Source organism: Plasmodium knowlesi (assembly GCF_000006355.2).
Source record: "Plasmodium knowlesi strain H genome assembly, chromosome: 7".
Taxonomy (NCBI): domain Eukaryota; phylum Apicomplexa; class Aconoidasida; order Haemosporida; family Plasmodiidae; genus Plasmodium; species Plasmodium knowlesi.
The window spans coordinates 700,649-717,859 of NC_011908.2; the positions used below are offsets into that span (position 1 = coordinate 700,649).

The window sequence follows — 17,211 nt, forward strand, 5'->3', positions numbered from 1 at the left end:
CCCGGGAGGAGGCACTGCTTCCCCCCCACACACCCAACATACATATAATCCTGCACACTTAGGATTTCCTAAGAAGCATGCGCAATTCATTCTTTGCCTCGCTGTTTGGTAGATCATCCAAATCGTAATAACTTCTAGCAATTTCAAGCAACCACTTACCATCAATTCTACTGACGGTTCTTATAAAATTTTTTGTCGTTAATATAAGTTCGTGATACATGACCCACTCAGGGTTTATTTGAAAAACCGTTGACGGATGCAGAGTAACAATTTGAATATCCTTCACGGTGATGTAGTACCCTTTACTAGTTTTGTATGCCACTTGTTGGTAGAACCCACTTAGCAAAGCCTTCCTTATATTGACATAGTAGTCAGGATGGGATGGGTTCATGGAAACAATTTTTAGTTCCATTTTCTCCATTGTTCTGATAAGTTGGTTTCTAACATTCTGGGCTGATGTCATAGCTCGATGATTTAAAAAATAATCGTAACAAAATTTTTTCGAAGCATTTATATCCATGCGGCTATAATTGACAAAGGCATGAAACACATTCATGAGAGTTAGATGGTCCCCATCTAGATGTGAGAATCTCGTTTTCATTTCATCCGCTTCTTTTCCTTTCACTTTTGGCCTTAGAAAACAGTAAGGCACAGAAAGCATGGCTGCAATTGTTAGTATTTCGCTGGAACAACAATAATTTGGGGATTCAATTAACACTTTGGCTAGCTGAGGATCTACAGGAAATTCAGACATGAAGTGTCCCTTCTGTGTTAATTCTCCCTCATCATCTAATGCCCCTAAGTAGTTCAGTTGTTCCAAAGCTCTCATTAATGTCTCTGGTGCCGGTGGATCCATAAAATCAAAATGAACTAAATCGTCAATTCCTAATTTCTTTAAATTTAAAACAACAGAACCTAAGTTCGATCTCAGAATTTCTGGGTATGTCTGTTCGGGTAGTGTTTGCTCGAAGCACTTTTCTGTGTAGAGGCGAAAGCATTTCCCCGGTTTTGTTCTCCCTGCTCTTCCAGCTCTCTGCTGAGCGGATGCCTTCGAAATGGGAGCAATTAATAAAGATTCTACTCTTGCCCTTGGATTATAAACCTTCTGTTTTGAAAACCCAGGGTCGATAACATAAACAATTCCTTCTATAGTGAGGGACGTTTCTGCTATGTTAGTGGATAGGATACATTTTCTCCCCATTTTGTCTCCTTTAAATCTTGGCTTTGGTGCAGGCTCGAATATTTTCTGTTGCTGAGTCGATGGTAATGATGAATAAAGTGGCAACACTACCAACTGTCCAGCATTTTCATTTTTCGATACTAACTTTTCAATTTCTTTTTTCGTCATTTCGATTTCCTCTTCTCCAGTGAGGAAGACAAGAATATCTCCTTCCTCCTCATTAACATGTATGTCGTACACCGTCCTGATGACAACCCTTATGTAATCCTTCTCTGCCTGTAGCGTATAAAAAATCTCCACTGGATATAACCTCCCTGGGATATTTAATATTTGGGAGCCATTAAAGAATTTTTGGAATTTCCCTGCATCTAGCGTTGCTGACATGACAATTAATTTTAAATCATTCCTCTGCTCTTGTATGTTTTTTATAACTCCGAAGAGGATATCCGTAGCTAAGGTCCTCTCATGAGCTTCATCCAGAATGATGGTATTGTATCTTTTTAACAAAGGATCATACATTGATTCTCTTAATAACATACCATCTGTCAAATATTTGATGACAGTTTTTGTGCTTGATCTATCTTCAAATCTGATGGTGTATCCTACATACGTTCCTAGTTCTACATCTAACTCTTCTGAAACTCTTGCCGCTACACTCATGGCAGCTACTCTCCTTGGTTGGGTTACGGCTATCGACTTTTTCTCGGCAAACTTAGACTCCAACACAAATTGCGATATCTGTGTTGTCTTTCCACTTCCTGTATCTCCTACGATAATTAGCACGTCATTTTTCTTAAAGAGTTTTAGAAAATTTTTCTTCGCACTCCATGCTGGCAGTTTTTTCTTTTCCTCCAATAACTGCAGGTATCTTTCACTGTATGGTTCGTTGGTCAGTTTGTTTATGAGTGGGGGTTCTGGTTCACCTCCGCCAGGTTCTCGACCTCTTTCGTAAGATGCCTCCTCCATTGAGTTTCCTCTTGGAAAAGGCGTTTCTGACTTGGGGTCTTCTTCTTCTTCTTCTTCTCCTTCCTTTGGGATGGTATCCCCATCATTGTTCTGTTTATCTTTGCTTTTCTCATTATGTGTTTCCGTCTCTCCTTCCTCGTTGTTACTTTCATTACTATTGTGATCACCTTGTTTGGCGTCATTCCCTTCATTATTACCACCGCCATCTGAACAACCGGGATCCTCCTCTACGTCATATGAACTAACTTCTTCCTTATTTTCCTTTCCCCCCATTTGTCCATCCTCTTCCTCTTCTTCTTCCTCTTCCTCAAAGGGATCACTTCCTTTTAACCCATCGTCAACCTTTGCCTTCTTTTTACCGCTATAATCGTCACTTAATGTGTGTGCGTTTTTCCTTTTGGCTTTTTCACTTGGGGCTGGAGGGTCACCCTTGCCGTTCGCGGGCTCTGCGTCCTCTTCGCCTAGAGCGTTATCCACTGGCTTCATTTTGGCCCCTGAGACTTCCCTGTTCTAAGCCCTTATGTGGAAGGGCACAAATAATATGCACATATATGCGTGCGTGTGAATCTTTATGCATACGTGTAACTCCTCAGCCCCGGTATGAAGCAGGGTTGGGTGGTAAGATAAGACAAATCTGCAGGTAGTTGAATGCACCTAATGGGGAGAATCTCTCAAATGAATATCCGCCTTTTGTGTTTTATTACGTCTGACACGGGTTTCCCTTCCCTACGACTTTTGATAATTCCTTGGAGATCTTCCCAACGGGGAGTCCTTTTTTCTCCTATGTGCTGAAACAAGGAGAAAATACAAATGATCTGTCCCCTTGGCACCCACAAAAAAAAAAGAAAAAAAAAAAGTTATGCAGAAAAAAAAAAAGATTCCTTTAGCTGCATATATGCGACTTCACTGTGGATCCTTCACCATTGTCAATTAAAATAAACTACCCGTTCGGTTTTGAAAAAAGAGGATTATTGTGCGTGTTGCGCTAATTAGGCCAGCGCGAATCGAAAATGGTGTTATAAATAGTGTTATAAAGAAGGTTCCAAATTAGAACCCCAATTTGATTCCAAAATTGCTGCCAAAATTGCGCGAAGGCGCTTCCAAAACACTTCTTCCAAGATTGCTTCTAAATTTGGTACAAGTCAGTTCCAATGTGAGGAGTTACTCCCGTAAGGTGACCATATGGGCCCCTGCAAAGTCAAACCATTCATCTACGCAGGTACGTAAAAAAAAAAAAAAAAATTGTTAAAAAAAAAAAAAAAGGTTAAATTTCCCGCTTTATAAAGTCGTGCCGCATCATCCAATGTCGTGTTCAGGTTAATTTTTTTTTTTTTTTTTTTTTTTTTTTTTTTTTTTCTCTCTCTCACTACATCTAATTGATCACTATCATTTGGATATTCTGGGAAGGACGCATAATTTGTCACCCTTCTTGGTTAGAAATCACGATAGCTACATTTCGCATGTAATATGATCTTATTGTCCTGGCATTTTCAGTAAGCACCTCAATCTCTTCATAACCCTTCGCCACTTTATCAAGTAAGAGAACGAAAAAAAAAAAAAAAATTGTAGCCCTCCTCTGGGGAAAAGTATCCCCTAGCGTGTTGCTCCCGATTCTTCCTCGATTACTCATTCTGTACATCCTGCACTTTTTGCTTCTTTCTCCTTAAACGTATGTCATTCCTCTGTTGTTGGCAAGAAAAAAAAAGGCAGAACAGAAAAGGGGGCACCACTCCCCCAGTTGGCATATTTTTCTTACCCAACACCATGTGCCTCTTTATGTCGCCATTTGAATGCATTTCGAAAATATAGTCGAAGTGTAATTATCACATTGCCCTAGTAAAAGTGCGAATGGAACTCACATACGCCTTCTTTACACATAATGACGGGAACGTTATATAGGGACAGGGAGAAATTTTCGTTAATAGAACGAACGGGAATAATCCCATCTTCTTTTATATGCACCCCTTGTCTCATTTCATGGAACTTTTTTTTTTTTTTTTTTTTTTTTTTCCCTCTCCATGCGTAGTCATACAGTTTAGTAGAAGGGAAGACAGACAACAGGAGGGGTGTGCAAAATTCCGAGATCAAATTAGAAAGTAAATTAAAATAAAGGTGTGATTGCTCCGTGTACACTTCAGTTCACCTCCCCCATGTCTACTCGGCGCTGCAAAATTCATTTGTAAGAAATGACGTCATAAGGGTTCCTACCCCTAGAATGCTTGAAAAAAAAGGGGGTGACTATTCCTAAGTAGAAGAAGCACAAAGAGCGTTTCGTTCTAGTTTGTTAGCTGTTGTAGTGTTCCACGTATTAAGATCCAAATGTGGTTTGGGCAACTGATCATCGGGCCGCCGGGGTCGGGGAAATCCACGTACGTGGCAGGAGTGGAACATATATTGAAGCAGATAAACAGAAAGTTGGTGCTAATCAACCTGGACCCATTTGTGGAGAATGATGTGTACAAGGCAGACGTAAACATTAGTGAACTTGTAGATATAAAAAAAGTGTTCTGCGACCTGGGCTTAGGACCCAATGGCACTCTCATATATTGCATGGAATACCTTCTAATGAACTTTGACTGGCTTGAGGAAAAGCTAAATGAACACAAGGATCACTACCTACTTATTGATACTCCCGGACAAGTGGAGTTGTATACACATAATGATGCCTTAAGAAAGATTGTTCAAAAAATGACCAAGATAAATTGTAGACTAACGTCGGTGCATATTGTTGACAGTACTTTATGCTCCGACAACTATAAATATGTTAGTGCACTACTGTTATCCTTGTGTAGTCAAATTCACTTGGAGTTACCTCATGTGAATGTTTTCTCCAAAATTGACTTGTTAAAATATTTTAAGGACGATTTAAATTTCCCTCTGAGTTACTACGTGCAAGCGCAGAATTTGGAGCAACTCATGTTATATGCGCGCTACCAGAATGAGTCCTCTTCCGACTCTGAGATGGGAGACTCACCAAAGAACTCCTCAAATGACAAAAACCACTGTGCCCAGGGCTCCATCAAACAGGTCATACAGGATGAAATAAATACTGGTAATATAAGAAATGCCAGGAAAAACTACAGGAGATTCTCCAACAAATATCTGAAGCTAAACGAGTACATATGCGAAACGGTGGAAGATTACAACATTATCAACTTTGCCCTTCTAGATATACAAGACAAATATAGTGTTCTTAAGTTACTAAAAATTATTGATGGAGCTAATGGCTTTCGCTTTAGCTCCATTTATTCCGAGTACTCTCTCTTTGACACGTACGTTGAAGCCATTGAGTATGACTGCGACGATATTCAGGAAAAGATCGTCGACGTTTCGGATGAAGAGAAATTCGCGTCCCAATCTGCGCACCCTCCTAACGGGTGAGTAAAGCAGATTTGCTTTCCTCGTGTCGGCATGCAGGAAAGCCAACCCCCCTCACCACACACACAGGTAATTGGGAAAAACGGAAAAGTAAAAATAAAATATGTGGCCGACACTTCGCGGCGAGAATGCAACTCACTTGTAGAAAAATTGGGGGCGACAATCAAGAAAAGTTGAAAGAAACTTTCAATTTGAAGTGCCCCTTTTGAAATATTTCCTTTGGAGCACTAACATTCGAAGTTACATTGCGTGGCGCGCTTCGTTTCATGAGTGTAACCCCCTCTTGGGGCGAACAAACGCCAATTTCACGACCGCGCTCCATGGTCGCGGCTGGAAGTGACTCTTTTTTTTTTTTTTTTTTTTTTTTTCATTCTTTTTTTTTTTTTTTGTTAACACATCTCTACATCCCCCACGGAGGGAGAGTACGCCTAGGGGAACCCATTAAATTCGCACCATATATGTCAGTCAAGGCGTCAACCCAACGGTTAGCAAACCGGCTCCAGAGCAAAATGGATAACCTGTATGCGTTTCCATTTGCTAGCGCGTATACCACGTAGATAGGTGTGCACACACATTTATACTCATGTGAACGATCACTCTGATTGCTCATTTGTCACACCCTTACCCCGCTATAAAATGAACGTGGACAAGCTGGTGGCCGACCTGCGCGAAATAGAAGAGGACTACGAAGGGGAAAGCGAAGGGGGAGAGGACCCTTTGATGGTGACGCAGAAGGTGGCCTTCCCCACTGGAAGCGTGAACAGAAAACTATTCGATGAAAAAATGAATCAGCACTATACCATTTTTAACACCAAAAATGAGTTCCGAAAAACAGAAATTAATGTAGAGAAAACGCAAATTGATGTAGTTAACCATTATATATTTTTGCTTAAATTGTTAAGAAGGAGAAAAGACGAAGATATTATACGACAAATAGGAAAATGTATTGAAGTCACCTTTGAGACGGACAACGATGAGATGGAAAAACTGTCCGAGGAAAAATCATTCTACGTGTACAAACAATATTTACTGAAAAATAAATATTTTATTTTTAAAATCTTGAGAAGTATGAAGAATAGAAATTTCTACCCGGATGTAAAACAAATTATTAAAGACATCACTAGAGATGTTTTTTCATTCAATAGGGAGATACATAATGGCAGTCTGGGCTTTAAGTCAATTCTATCAAATCTTTTCAAGTTGTTAGGGAAATATATCCAATGTGATTTTAGGAAAACACTGTTGGCATTCTTTCTTCTAAGTCTTATGAGTCGAACTAATAACACTGTCGACATTTTGTACACACTAGAATATTATTTTAAAAACAAAAACTTCTCCATTATTGTTCCAAATAGCTCCTTTATCTCTCCTTGTGAGCTAAGCATTTGTAATAACATAATCCTTTTGCGTAGCCATGTAAAATACTTCATCAAGATTACAGAGGAGTCGTCGTCCCTGCTACGGTACAACTGCTACAACATTATCTACATTGATGAAAATCTAATAAGTGACAATTTTTATTTGCACATTTATAAAACGCTGCTCAAGGATTGCAAGCACCACTACCTTTTTTCGGACAACGAAATATTCGGCCAGATAAATTTCTTTGACGTTAAGTCTAACTATGCCAAGTTGAAGTCCAAAGCGGTGCCTCAAGCAGGGGATTCCTTTCGACAAGTATCAATTGGCCACGACTCGACAATCTACCCTAGTGGCGGGAAAACCGAAAGCATCGAACAGCAGGAAAATGATTTCACAACTCCCCTGGACGATATAGAAGTTTCTTCCAGCTCCACCTATAACTGCAGCGATAACGAAATTGACATAAACAACATAAATGAGAAGAATCGACTGTACCGGGATACATGTGACAATATGGGAAGACGAAGAAGGAACTTCTTTTACCAGTATTTGATTATCGAGTTGAATTCGTGAGGAAGGAAAGGAAATTATTCCCCTGTAGGAACCTTCAAAAAGAAATAGGACAAACTTTTCGCATTATTCTGGTTGGCCAAGATTAATAATTTTTGTGTACCCCTCTCCCTATGGCAATATATAGCCACTGCATGATCCGACCAGGGCATGTGATATATGCTGCGCACAGGGTGATTTGTCCACTTTTTCGATGTATTCTAGGTGGATACATTCCTTGTACGTTTCCACTATTACTTCGTCCCGTTCACTTCCACTGTTGCTAAACGTGTCATACACCCTATATCGACTGCATCATGTTGTCCCGCTCTTATTTTTCGAAAGGTGGGATGCACTCCTTTCCATTTTTTTTTTTTTTTTTTTTTTTTTTTTTCAATCATGCGGTGGGGTAGCGCACATCATTCTAATGTACTGAGCCGCGGAGCCATGTAACCGCGCTACATTGTGACGTATTTATTTTGTTTTATTATTTTGTGTTTCCCCTATGGAGGAATTCCCAAAATAGCAAACTCATTCGCAGTGACAAATGAGACAATTACGTTGGTATCACTTTTGCAATTCCACGAAGCTTATGTACATACGTGTCTGGTGAAATGGCACGAAATAATTTTACCATTCCCCACGTTGCACTGCAACAGAGGGATGCAGAATTCGTAAGGGTGTGCATACGAAATGTGTCAAAAATTCCGCCGCCCACTTTATTATATTGACTCCATTAGACCATAGAGGGGGGGGAAAAAAAAAATAAATAAATAAAATATTCAGTACAGTGAGCTATTTTTACGAATTTGTTAGCAATTTTATACGGAGATAAAAATTGATCTTCCTAAGTAGCGCGATTTTGTATTTTATTTTATTTATTTTTTTTCACCTCCTTTGTGTGTAAAAATGGTCAGGTAGTCAGTGGGGCCGTCAGCTAATCGGTCAGACAACGAGGCGGAGCCACTAATCAAATTGTGCGAGAATATCTGGTTAACACTTTGGATATTCACAAATGAAGCAAAGCAATTTGGTAGGCGGTTAACCCATATTGGCTACGTTACTTTTATTTGGAACATTTGTTTTTCCAATAGGAGGGAACTTCATTCGATGTGTGTTATGTGGGGTAAGGTTTGTTCGTTCAAAATTTTGGCTGTTTTTTTTTTTTTTTTGGGGGGGCTTGTACGCCTTTTTCGAGCTATTTTCCGCATTTCCTTGTTTTCATTTTTCACATAATGAACAATTTTTTGGGAGCGGGTCTGTAGCTGTTTTAAAGGTACCGCCAAGATCCGCGTGGTCAAAGTTGGGGGTGAAAGGGGGTACACACACGATTATATAAAATATATATATGATACGCATTATATATACATATTTCACTGCTCTCATTATTGTGTGTGTGTGAGCAATGCGTGGCCCGATTTGTCGTCCCTCACAATGGTCAGCGTGCCCGAGCTACCATAAGGCCGACGCCACCCCGATGTTTGCACACACAAAAAATTAAAATAAAAAAAATAACTTCTTGAGGAAAATACGTGGAGCCAAATGGTCATTTCAAAGATCAGCACGATAGCGCAAACGCAACCGGAGGCAATTCTCACTCCCCGCATAAAATATTGAAAAGAGCAAAAATTTGCGGTACTTTTTTTTTTTTTTTTCCCCTTGTACGAAGAACGTCAAATGTATGCCACAAGCTTGTATAAACAGGTCATCATTTTGCATTCATTCTTAGCACGGCAAATGTGCCATGAATACCTGCTCCATCAGTGAATGCTCCATTTGCAATTATCGTCCAGCGTTTTTGTTATTCTTTCTTGCCAATTTTCACGCAAAGTAAACTCCCCCGTGGGAGGGGTAAAGAACTCGGTCGTGATTTCTGCTTATCGGATTAACGCACGGCACAGGTCAAAGTTGGCTCTTAATTTCGTAAAAGAAAAAAACAAGTGCAAATACAAGTGGGAAATTAAATAACAAGCTATAAAAATACGTGCATATTATATATGTGGATTCATATGTACATACCATATAAGGTTTTGCCACTTGCTACTGGATAAATATATATATATATATATATATATATATGCGTTTAGCAAGAAGAAGTAAAGGTTACGCACCATCCTCATGACCCTTGCCCTTGGGCTTGGAAAAAAAAAAAATAATAAAAAAAAAATAAATAAAGGTTTAAAAACAGCGCAAAACAAACGGAAGCGCTGCATAACATACCGCACATGCATGTATAAATGAGGTGAATCGTAAACTGTATTGAGAGCATATATATCACGCCATTCGAGGATAGTGCTGTGAAACTCACCTTCAAAAAAAAAAAAATAATAAAATAAAAAATAAAATAAAAATAAAAACAATAAAGCTTTAATGCATATGATCCACGCGCAACATTCATACATGTATATAACATATGTAAGCACATATGTACATACGCAACATGCATGTACAAAATTAAAAAACATTTCCGGCTTTCTCAAGCAGTTTTTAAGAGCGCTATATATTTTTATATTTATTTATTTTTTTTTTATTACTTTCTTTTTCTTTTTTCCCTTTTTGAATAATTTTGAATCTTTCACGTGTTGTTCGTTTGAGTCAGAACACATCCCCTTTTTTAACCTATTCGTCGTGCATACGTAAATACGTACATAAACGTACTAACACACGTATACCTATTTTACATTCACGCGCACTTAGCCTTTTTGCGCCCCCATTTGTTCATGCAAAAGTAGTCAAGATGAGGAATACAAGGCCTTTTATTTTTCTCCTTGCGTTATCCCTGCTAAATTGTATTAGGGCCATAGACTCCAACAGTAAGTACCGAGTTTGTTCATGAGTGCGTCAATGCATGCCTTAGTACGTTCGTATGCTTAAAACGTATGCATGCTTTATGCCTGCGGTAGTAGTGTAATTTCTCCCCCCTAAGGGAACAAACACGAGTGAAAGCATGCAGCACGTGTGACAATCGCTTGGAATGAGGGAGGGTGTGGGAGGAAGAACCATTACCCGTGGTTACTGCGAATTTGTACCGTTCTGCCAAGTCGCACCACATGTAATGTTAGAAGTGCAAAAAAAAAAAAAAAAAAATTCAAAGAAATGTTTGCCATCTTCCCCCGCACTCCCATTGAGTATCCCTCCCCCTTGTGCGTTGCTTCACTTCGTGGTTATTACTTATGGACTGTTTGTTCATCCCATGCATGACTGCCCCACGTATATGCATGCACAAACACCCGTTCCACTTTTCTCCCGCTCACTCTCCAGTTGAAGGCCCCGTGATCGGAATTGACTTAGGTACGACTTACAGTTGCGTTGGAGTTTTCAAAAATGGTAGAGTCGAGATATTAAACAACGAGTTGGGAAATCGTATCACGCCATCCTATGTGTCCTTCGTGGACGGAGAAAGGAAAGTGGGAGAAGCAGCTAAATTGGAAGCCACCCTACACCCCACACAGACAGTGTTCGATGTGAAACGATTGATAGGAAGAAAATTTGATGATCAGGAGGTTGTCAAAGATAGAACTCTATTGCCATACGAAATTGTAAACCAGGAAGGAAAACCAAATATAAGAGTACAAATAAAGGATAAGAAGACGACCTTTGCGCCAGAACAAATCAGTGCCATGGTTTTGGAAAAAATGAAAGAAATTGCTCAATCGTTTTTGGGAAAGCCAGTTAAGAACGCTGTCGTTACTGTGCCAGCTTACTTCAATGACGCACAGAGACAAGCAACGAAGGATGCAGGAACCATTGCAGGTTTAAACATTGTACGTATTATAAATGAGCCAACCGCAGCAGCTTTGGCTTACGGATTGGACAAAAAAGAAGAGACGAGCATCTTGGTCTACGATTTAGGAGGAGGAACTTTCGATGTGTCCATTCTTGTGATCGACAATGGTGTGTTTGAGGTTTACGCTACAGCAGGAAATACTCACTTAGGAGGAGAAGACTTTGATCAAAGGGTGATGGATTATTTTATCAAAATTTTTAAGAAGAAGACAAACATAGATTTGAGATCAGATAAGAGAGCCATCCAAAAGTTGAGAAAAGAGGTTGAAATTGCAAAGAGAAACCTATCTGTAGTTCACTCGACTCAAATTGAAATTGAGGATATCGTAGAAGGACACAGTTTCTCCGAAACCTTGACGAGAGCCAAGTTTGAAGAATTGAATGATGACTTATTTAGAGAAACTCTAGAACCCGTAAAGAAGGTACTAGAGGACGCAAAATATGAAAAGAGCAAAATCGATGAGATTGTTCTTGTAGGAGGATCAACTCGTATCCCCAAAATTCAACAAATTATAAAAGAATTTTTTAATGGTAAGGAACCCAATAGAGGTATCAACCCAGATGAAGCTGTAGCCTATGGTGCTGCTATTCAAGCTGGTATTATTTTGGGAGAAGAATTACAAGATGTGGTCTTGCTAGATGTTACTCCACTGACGTTAGGAATAGAAACCGTTGGAGGTATCATGACACAACTCATTAAAAGAAACACAGTTATCCCCACGAAGAAATCACAAACCTTTTCTACCTACCAAGACAACCAACCAGCTGTGTTAATCCAAGTATTTGAAGGTGAAAGAGCATTAACCAAGGACAACCATCTTTTAGGAAAATTCGAACTCACAGGAATCCCACCAGCACAGAGAGGTGTCCCCAAAATTGAAGTTACATTCACAGTAGATAAAAATGGAATTCTCCACGTAGAAGCAGAAGATAAAGGTACAGGAAAAAGTAAAGGAATTACAATTACGAATGATAAAGGAAGGCTGTCTAAGGAACAAATCGAGAAAATGATTAACGATGCAGAAAAATTTGCGGATGAGGATAAGAACCTCCGAGAAAAAGTCGAAGCAAAAAACAACCTTGACAATTACCTGCAGAATATGAAAGCCACTGTAGAGGATAAAGACAAATTGGCAGACAAAATTGAGAAGGATGATAAGGATGCCATTTTGAATGCCGTAAAGGATGCAGAAAACTGGTTAAGCAACAACTCCAATGCCGATGCAGAATCACTAAAGCAGAAGTTGAAGGATGTCGAGGCTGTTTGCCAGCCTATCATCGTGAAGTTGTACGGTCAGCCCGGCGCCAACTCCCCACCACCAAGTGGGGATGAGGATGTTGAGAGCGACGAGTTGTAATTTTTTGCTATACGAAAAAATGGGGGGGTGCCACTACGCAGATGTGTAATTTTTGTTGAGAAATTTTCTTCATTCGTGTGCATATCCCTGGACAGTCGCTCATTCGCCCTGGGATCACACATACACAGACATACCCCAATTTTTATATATTTTTTTTTTTCTTTCTTTTCCTACTTTTTCTCTCTTCTCTTCTTTCTCTTCCTCTTACTCGCAATTATCCCACTTTACCATTAATAAGGAGCGAATTATACATGCTTTACACACCCAAGCTGATAGATGCTTTCGTGTGCTGCGAGGAGTCACCTCTCATAGTAGTGTAACTGAGCCATTGTACACCGTCTAGCATATTGTCTAGCACATAACTTTGCGAGAAAAAAAAAAAAAATTAACTTCGTAAACAGTGTATCTCAAATCGTAGTACATTGTATAGAGGTGGTTTATGCGGAGGGGGTGTGTTAGCCAGTACCCCATTTTTGGGGATAGACGAACTCCATCGGAACTTTCGCTATCCGTTAGAATTGCCATCTTGCGGAAGGAACAGCGTTGTTAAAATTCCCCCTACCTGGATGCAAAAGATAGAGAAACGTAAGCGGCTCCCTGTACCGCTAGAGGGTCATAAACACCCGTTCGTGATTGCAACTCGCCCCTCATAAGGTTTTTATTTCCATTTGTACAGTTAAGCGTGTTTAAGGGCGGAGAGGGATATGGATAGACTTATAATTACGGCGGGCAAGCTGCCCTTCAAAATATCACGATGTTAATGAGAACAAGTTGCTTCGTTTTCCGTTGATATGTTCATCAGATCATGCGAAACGGATCGTTATAATTCTCCTTCATTTTGAAATGCTTTTGTCTTAGTTAAAGTAGACTAAATATGACTTCCGTTTTATTTAATCCCTTTAAAGGGGATGCTAAAACAGCTACGCTTTTATCTGGGAGTGGGGTACGTTACCACGTGAAATGCCTTTTTAGTGCATCTCCCCCCACCACTAATCCAAATGGGTGTCCTCCCATCTGTGCAACATCATCAACCTGAGGAGTTACCCTAAAGAACGAAAAGAAAACTTAATTTGGATGACGCCACTACTGGGGGAGGAGGTAGTACAACTGGAGAGAAAATATCAACCAACATGATAATATCCTATATTATGTGTTTTGCATCATTTGGGTGATCAGATAAGGAGACGTTCAGGTGTTCCTCCCCTTAGCTACCTTTCCTTGGTGGTGTTAAAAAAAGAGATGATCCGATTTAGTCTACCCAATCTGGGTAAAATAGAACCCATTTTCTCATGATGCTTTTACCCCTACAACGTGCCCACATCATTCCTCACACGTAAAATAAAAAAAAAAAAGGTAAATATATATTTTTACTCATCTCATACTTTACACGCCGCAATACCCCTCTGGCATGTGGTGAATGGAAAGATCACGTAGACCATTTTGGTAGATGGTACTACTGGCCAGTAGAGCAATGAAGTACATAGATGGAAAACAATCAGGGAGTCTTCTTAAATGGATGGTGTGGATAGGAATTTGCTGTAATTGCCGCATATCCCCTCTTGACGCATCCACAAAATCAGCTCCGTTTGTTTAGCTCAAAGTGAGAGAATCTGAACACACAGAAAGAAGGAAGTGTATCGCACGGGATAGCCGTAGACGCTTGACAAGTGGAGGCTGGACGGGAGAGTAGTCCCCCAGCACACTCGTGAAGGAAACTAATCTGTAAAAGACCCGTTCTGTCTAAAAGGCGAGGAGGCTATTGCCAAACCAGGTGTTTAGATCGTTATCGCCACTATAAGGGGCCCCCACGAAGTGGGGATCCATGTCGACTCTTCCGCACCGATTCCACATCGTTTTGACCCCGTCAGATAACACACTGCACGCAGCTAATCCTTTAGTAGTACCCGCATGAGGAACAGGTTGTCATTGGGTACATATATATATATATAGTGTAGGTTTATATATTCACAAAAAAGTGTTTCAAAAAAAAAAAGAAAAAATGAAATACACTAAATCGCAGAGGTAGAAAAACAGAGTCACTTGATATTTTTCGATAAAAAAGAAGATGCACCCATAAAAACAATTACAGATCCTATGAGGATACCGATGGTGCCGACAATTCTTACAAAGGAATCTTTATTACCCATAGGTCCACTGGCAGGAACATCAACTTGTTCCACCTTTGGTAGAGATGCAAAGTACTGCAGAGAGTTCACTTTATCTAGAGATTTTTTCACCTTCAAATTTATTTTATGAGTATGAATAACATCCCCACTTTTACCACTTATAAATTTCGTGATGATACCGTTGCTGCTTAGTTCGTGAATACAAAATCCTATGTCATTGCTATAAAATAAGGATTTCCCATTTTTCATGTTTCCTTTTCCACCGGACATGGTACCGGAGCCACAGGTTATGTGAGCAATGTTGCTATCTTCTAATACTTCCATGTTATGGTCATGACCAGATATATATAAATCCACTTGAGCATCCTTCAGTAAAGGTAACAGGTAATAAGCCAGATAAGAGTTTCCTCTCGATGACCCGGAGGAGTATATAGGTTGGTCTCCTACGACAATAATATAATCTGCAATTTTTTTCGCGACATTTAACTGTGCCTTTAAATCTGCCCATGCTCTCTCGTGTATTTTCTTATATGGAAAATTTGAAGAGAGTATCCATGTGTCGATAAAAATGAACGCAGCAGCCATGTCCTTATGACCCGTCTTCACAATGGAGGGTCCAGTGGAGACAGTGAAATGAGTAAAATAATGGTACCAATAATTTGGCATGATCCATTTGGGGTAGGCAGTTTTATCTATATCTTTTTCTATCGTAGTTTGTCCATCCTCATTTAAATACATGCCCTGACCTTTTAACAATTCTGAATTGTAATTACCTGCCCAATCTCGAGTTCCCAATACAGTGAAGAAGGGCATATACATGTCTCCATTTTCTTCTGCGTACACATCCTCATATAGACTCTTCCATGACGGGTCATCCAAGCCTTTCACTCCATCCAGGAAATTAGAACCTGGACTCACTATAAAAGTTACACGCTCATTTTTTATGTACTGTTTGAAATATTTGGCATTTAGCAATTGGGACTTGGATTCTTTTCCCCAGTCCCCCAGAGAGGCGAATCGCAGTTGACATTTTATTTGGTAACTGCTTATAAACAACAAGACAAAAAAAACATTGAACACCGTTTTACAAAAATTCATATTTGGCGACTTCTGGTGGGGTAGCTGCGGAGGTGCTGTTAGTGTGTATTGGGGGGTGAGCATACAAGTATGTGCATAGGGGAACGTATACACATGGGCGCGACGGAAAGTGCGTAGAATATGCAAGGGGTCTGTCAGTTATCACACAAAACATAGTTCGCGCGACATGAAAGAAAATTTTCTTACCATACAGGGGAATAATGTTACGCGTGTAAAATGGACTACGCGGGGCCAAGTGGAAAGGGCGGGACAATGAACTCAACTGAGGCAATGATTACAATACACAAATAATGGGTGGTGCGGAAAATACGCAAAAAAAAAAAAAAAAAAAAAAAAAAAAAAAAAAAATGGTGGAAGTGCTTGGACACGCAAGAAATTGCAGGTGTGTGGGGGGGAATAAAATGGCACGATAAACTTACGCCGAAAAAAAACTTCGTTCTTTTGGTTTATAATTATCAGTGTGCGTACATGTGTGTGCACATGCGTGAGTACATACGTAAGTACATACATAAGTACATGCGTATATGTGTATATTTCACACATGCATACTTCTTTAACCTAATTTGAATCACGTGCAGTGAGGAAGTCCCCTTTTACTATATATTTTTATATTTCAAAAAAAAAAAAAAAAAAAAAAAATGAATTTTCGCGTAGTGGTATATATTTTTGTACACACAAAATGGGCAGAAAAAAAAAAAAAAAAAAAAAAAAAAAAAAGTGAAAAAAATGGGGCAAAAAAAAAGGGAAAAAAAAAAAAAAAAAAAAAAAAAAAAGGAATGTGTAAGTGTTAATTGTTAGCTTTGCGTCATTTTTCCCGCCACTCTTTACACCACTTTTTTACGCCGTGTTTTGCGTCTTTTATTTGCGTTATTTTGGCACTTTTTTAGCACTGCGTTTGGCGGAATTTCCAGCACATTTACAGCACTGCCTCTTTCTCATCGGTTGGCACTATTACCCCTTGCCTACGGATGCACATTTGTTCGCAGGCGTCGCCTGAACCACCGGCAAACATACACGTTAACATACACGTTAACATACACGTCAATATACGCGTCAACATACACGTCAATATACGCGTAAAAATACATGTAAATCTAAACGTACACATAAACATGCGACATGTGCATTCTGCGCGTGCTATGGGATGTGTACATACGTATATAATTTCTTCCACCACTGTTCTAATAACTTGTTAGTAAATTGACCTTGTGCGTTTTTTTTTTTTTTTTTTTTTTTTTTCATGAATTCCTTTTGCCTTTTTTTTTTTTTCACACACTGAACTATCCTAAACGAGTAGTCGTTTCTGTTGTGAGTGCTCCCATCCGTCCCTACTCCGAATGGCACTTTCCACCGTTGTCCCTTCACTCCCATGCATACATGTTAACATACTGTACACCACACGTACTCC

General features: G+C 39.6%; 5 protein-coding genes across 5 annotated transcripts; 3 read left to right on the forward strand and 2 right to left on the reverse strand.

Moving 5' to 3' along the window:
* Positions 1-58: 58 nt before the first annotated feature.
* On the reverse strand, positions 59-2,632 carry PKNH_0715600 (pre-mRNA-splicing factor ATP-dependent RNA helicase PRP43, putative; the record flags this gene model as incomplete). The annotated part of the gene is made up of 1 exon (XM_002258412.1): positions 59-2,632. The coding sequence occupies one exon, from the start codon at positions 2,630-2,632 to the stop codon at positions 59-61; it is 2,574 nt and encodes an 857-aa protein (XP_002258448.1).
* Positions 2,633-4,465: 1,833 nt separating this feature from the next.
* On the forward strand, positions 4,466-5,527 carry PKNH_0715700 (GPN-loop GTPase, putative; the record flags this gene model as incomplete). Its single annotated transcript, XM_002258413.1, has 1 exon — positions 4,466-5,527. One exon carries the CDS (start codon positions 4,466-4,468, stop codon positions 5,525-5,527), a length of 1,062 nt encoding a protein of 353 aa, XP_002258449.1.
* Positions 5,528-6,160: 633 nt separating this feature from the next.
* PKNH_0715800 (conserved Plasmodium protein, unknown function) lies at positions 6,161-7,459 on the forward strand (the record flags this gene model as incomplete). The annotated part of the gene is made up of 1 exon (XM_002258414.1): positions 6,161-7,459. The coding sequence occupies one exon, from the start codon at positions 6,161-6,163 to the stop codon at positions 7,457-7,459; it is 1,299 nt and encodes a 432-aa protein (XP_002258450.1).
* Positions 7,460-10,172: 2,713 nt separating this feature from the next.
* On the forward strand, positions 10,173-12,579 carry PKNH_0715900 (endoplasmic reticulum chaperone BiP, putative; the record flags this gene model as incomplete). Its single annotated transcript, XM_002258415.1, has 2 exons — positions 10,173-10,248; positions 10,697-12,579. The coding sequence occupies 2 exons, from the start codon at positions 10,173-10,175 to the stop codon at positions 12,577-12,579; spliced, it is 1,959 nt and encodes a 652-aa protein (XP_002258451.1).
* A 2,036-nt stretch (positions 12,580-14,615) lies between these two features.
* Positions 14,616-15,803, reverse strand: PKNH_0716000 (glideosome-associated protein 50, putative; the record flags this gene model as incomplete). Its single annotated transcript, XM_002258416.1, has 1 exon — positions 14,616-15,803. One exon carries the CDS (start codon positions 15,801-15,803, stop codon positions 14,616-14,618), a length of 1,188 nt encoding a protein of 395 aa, XP_002258452.1.
* Positions 15,804-17,211: the final 1,408 nt, after the last annotated feature.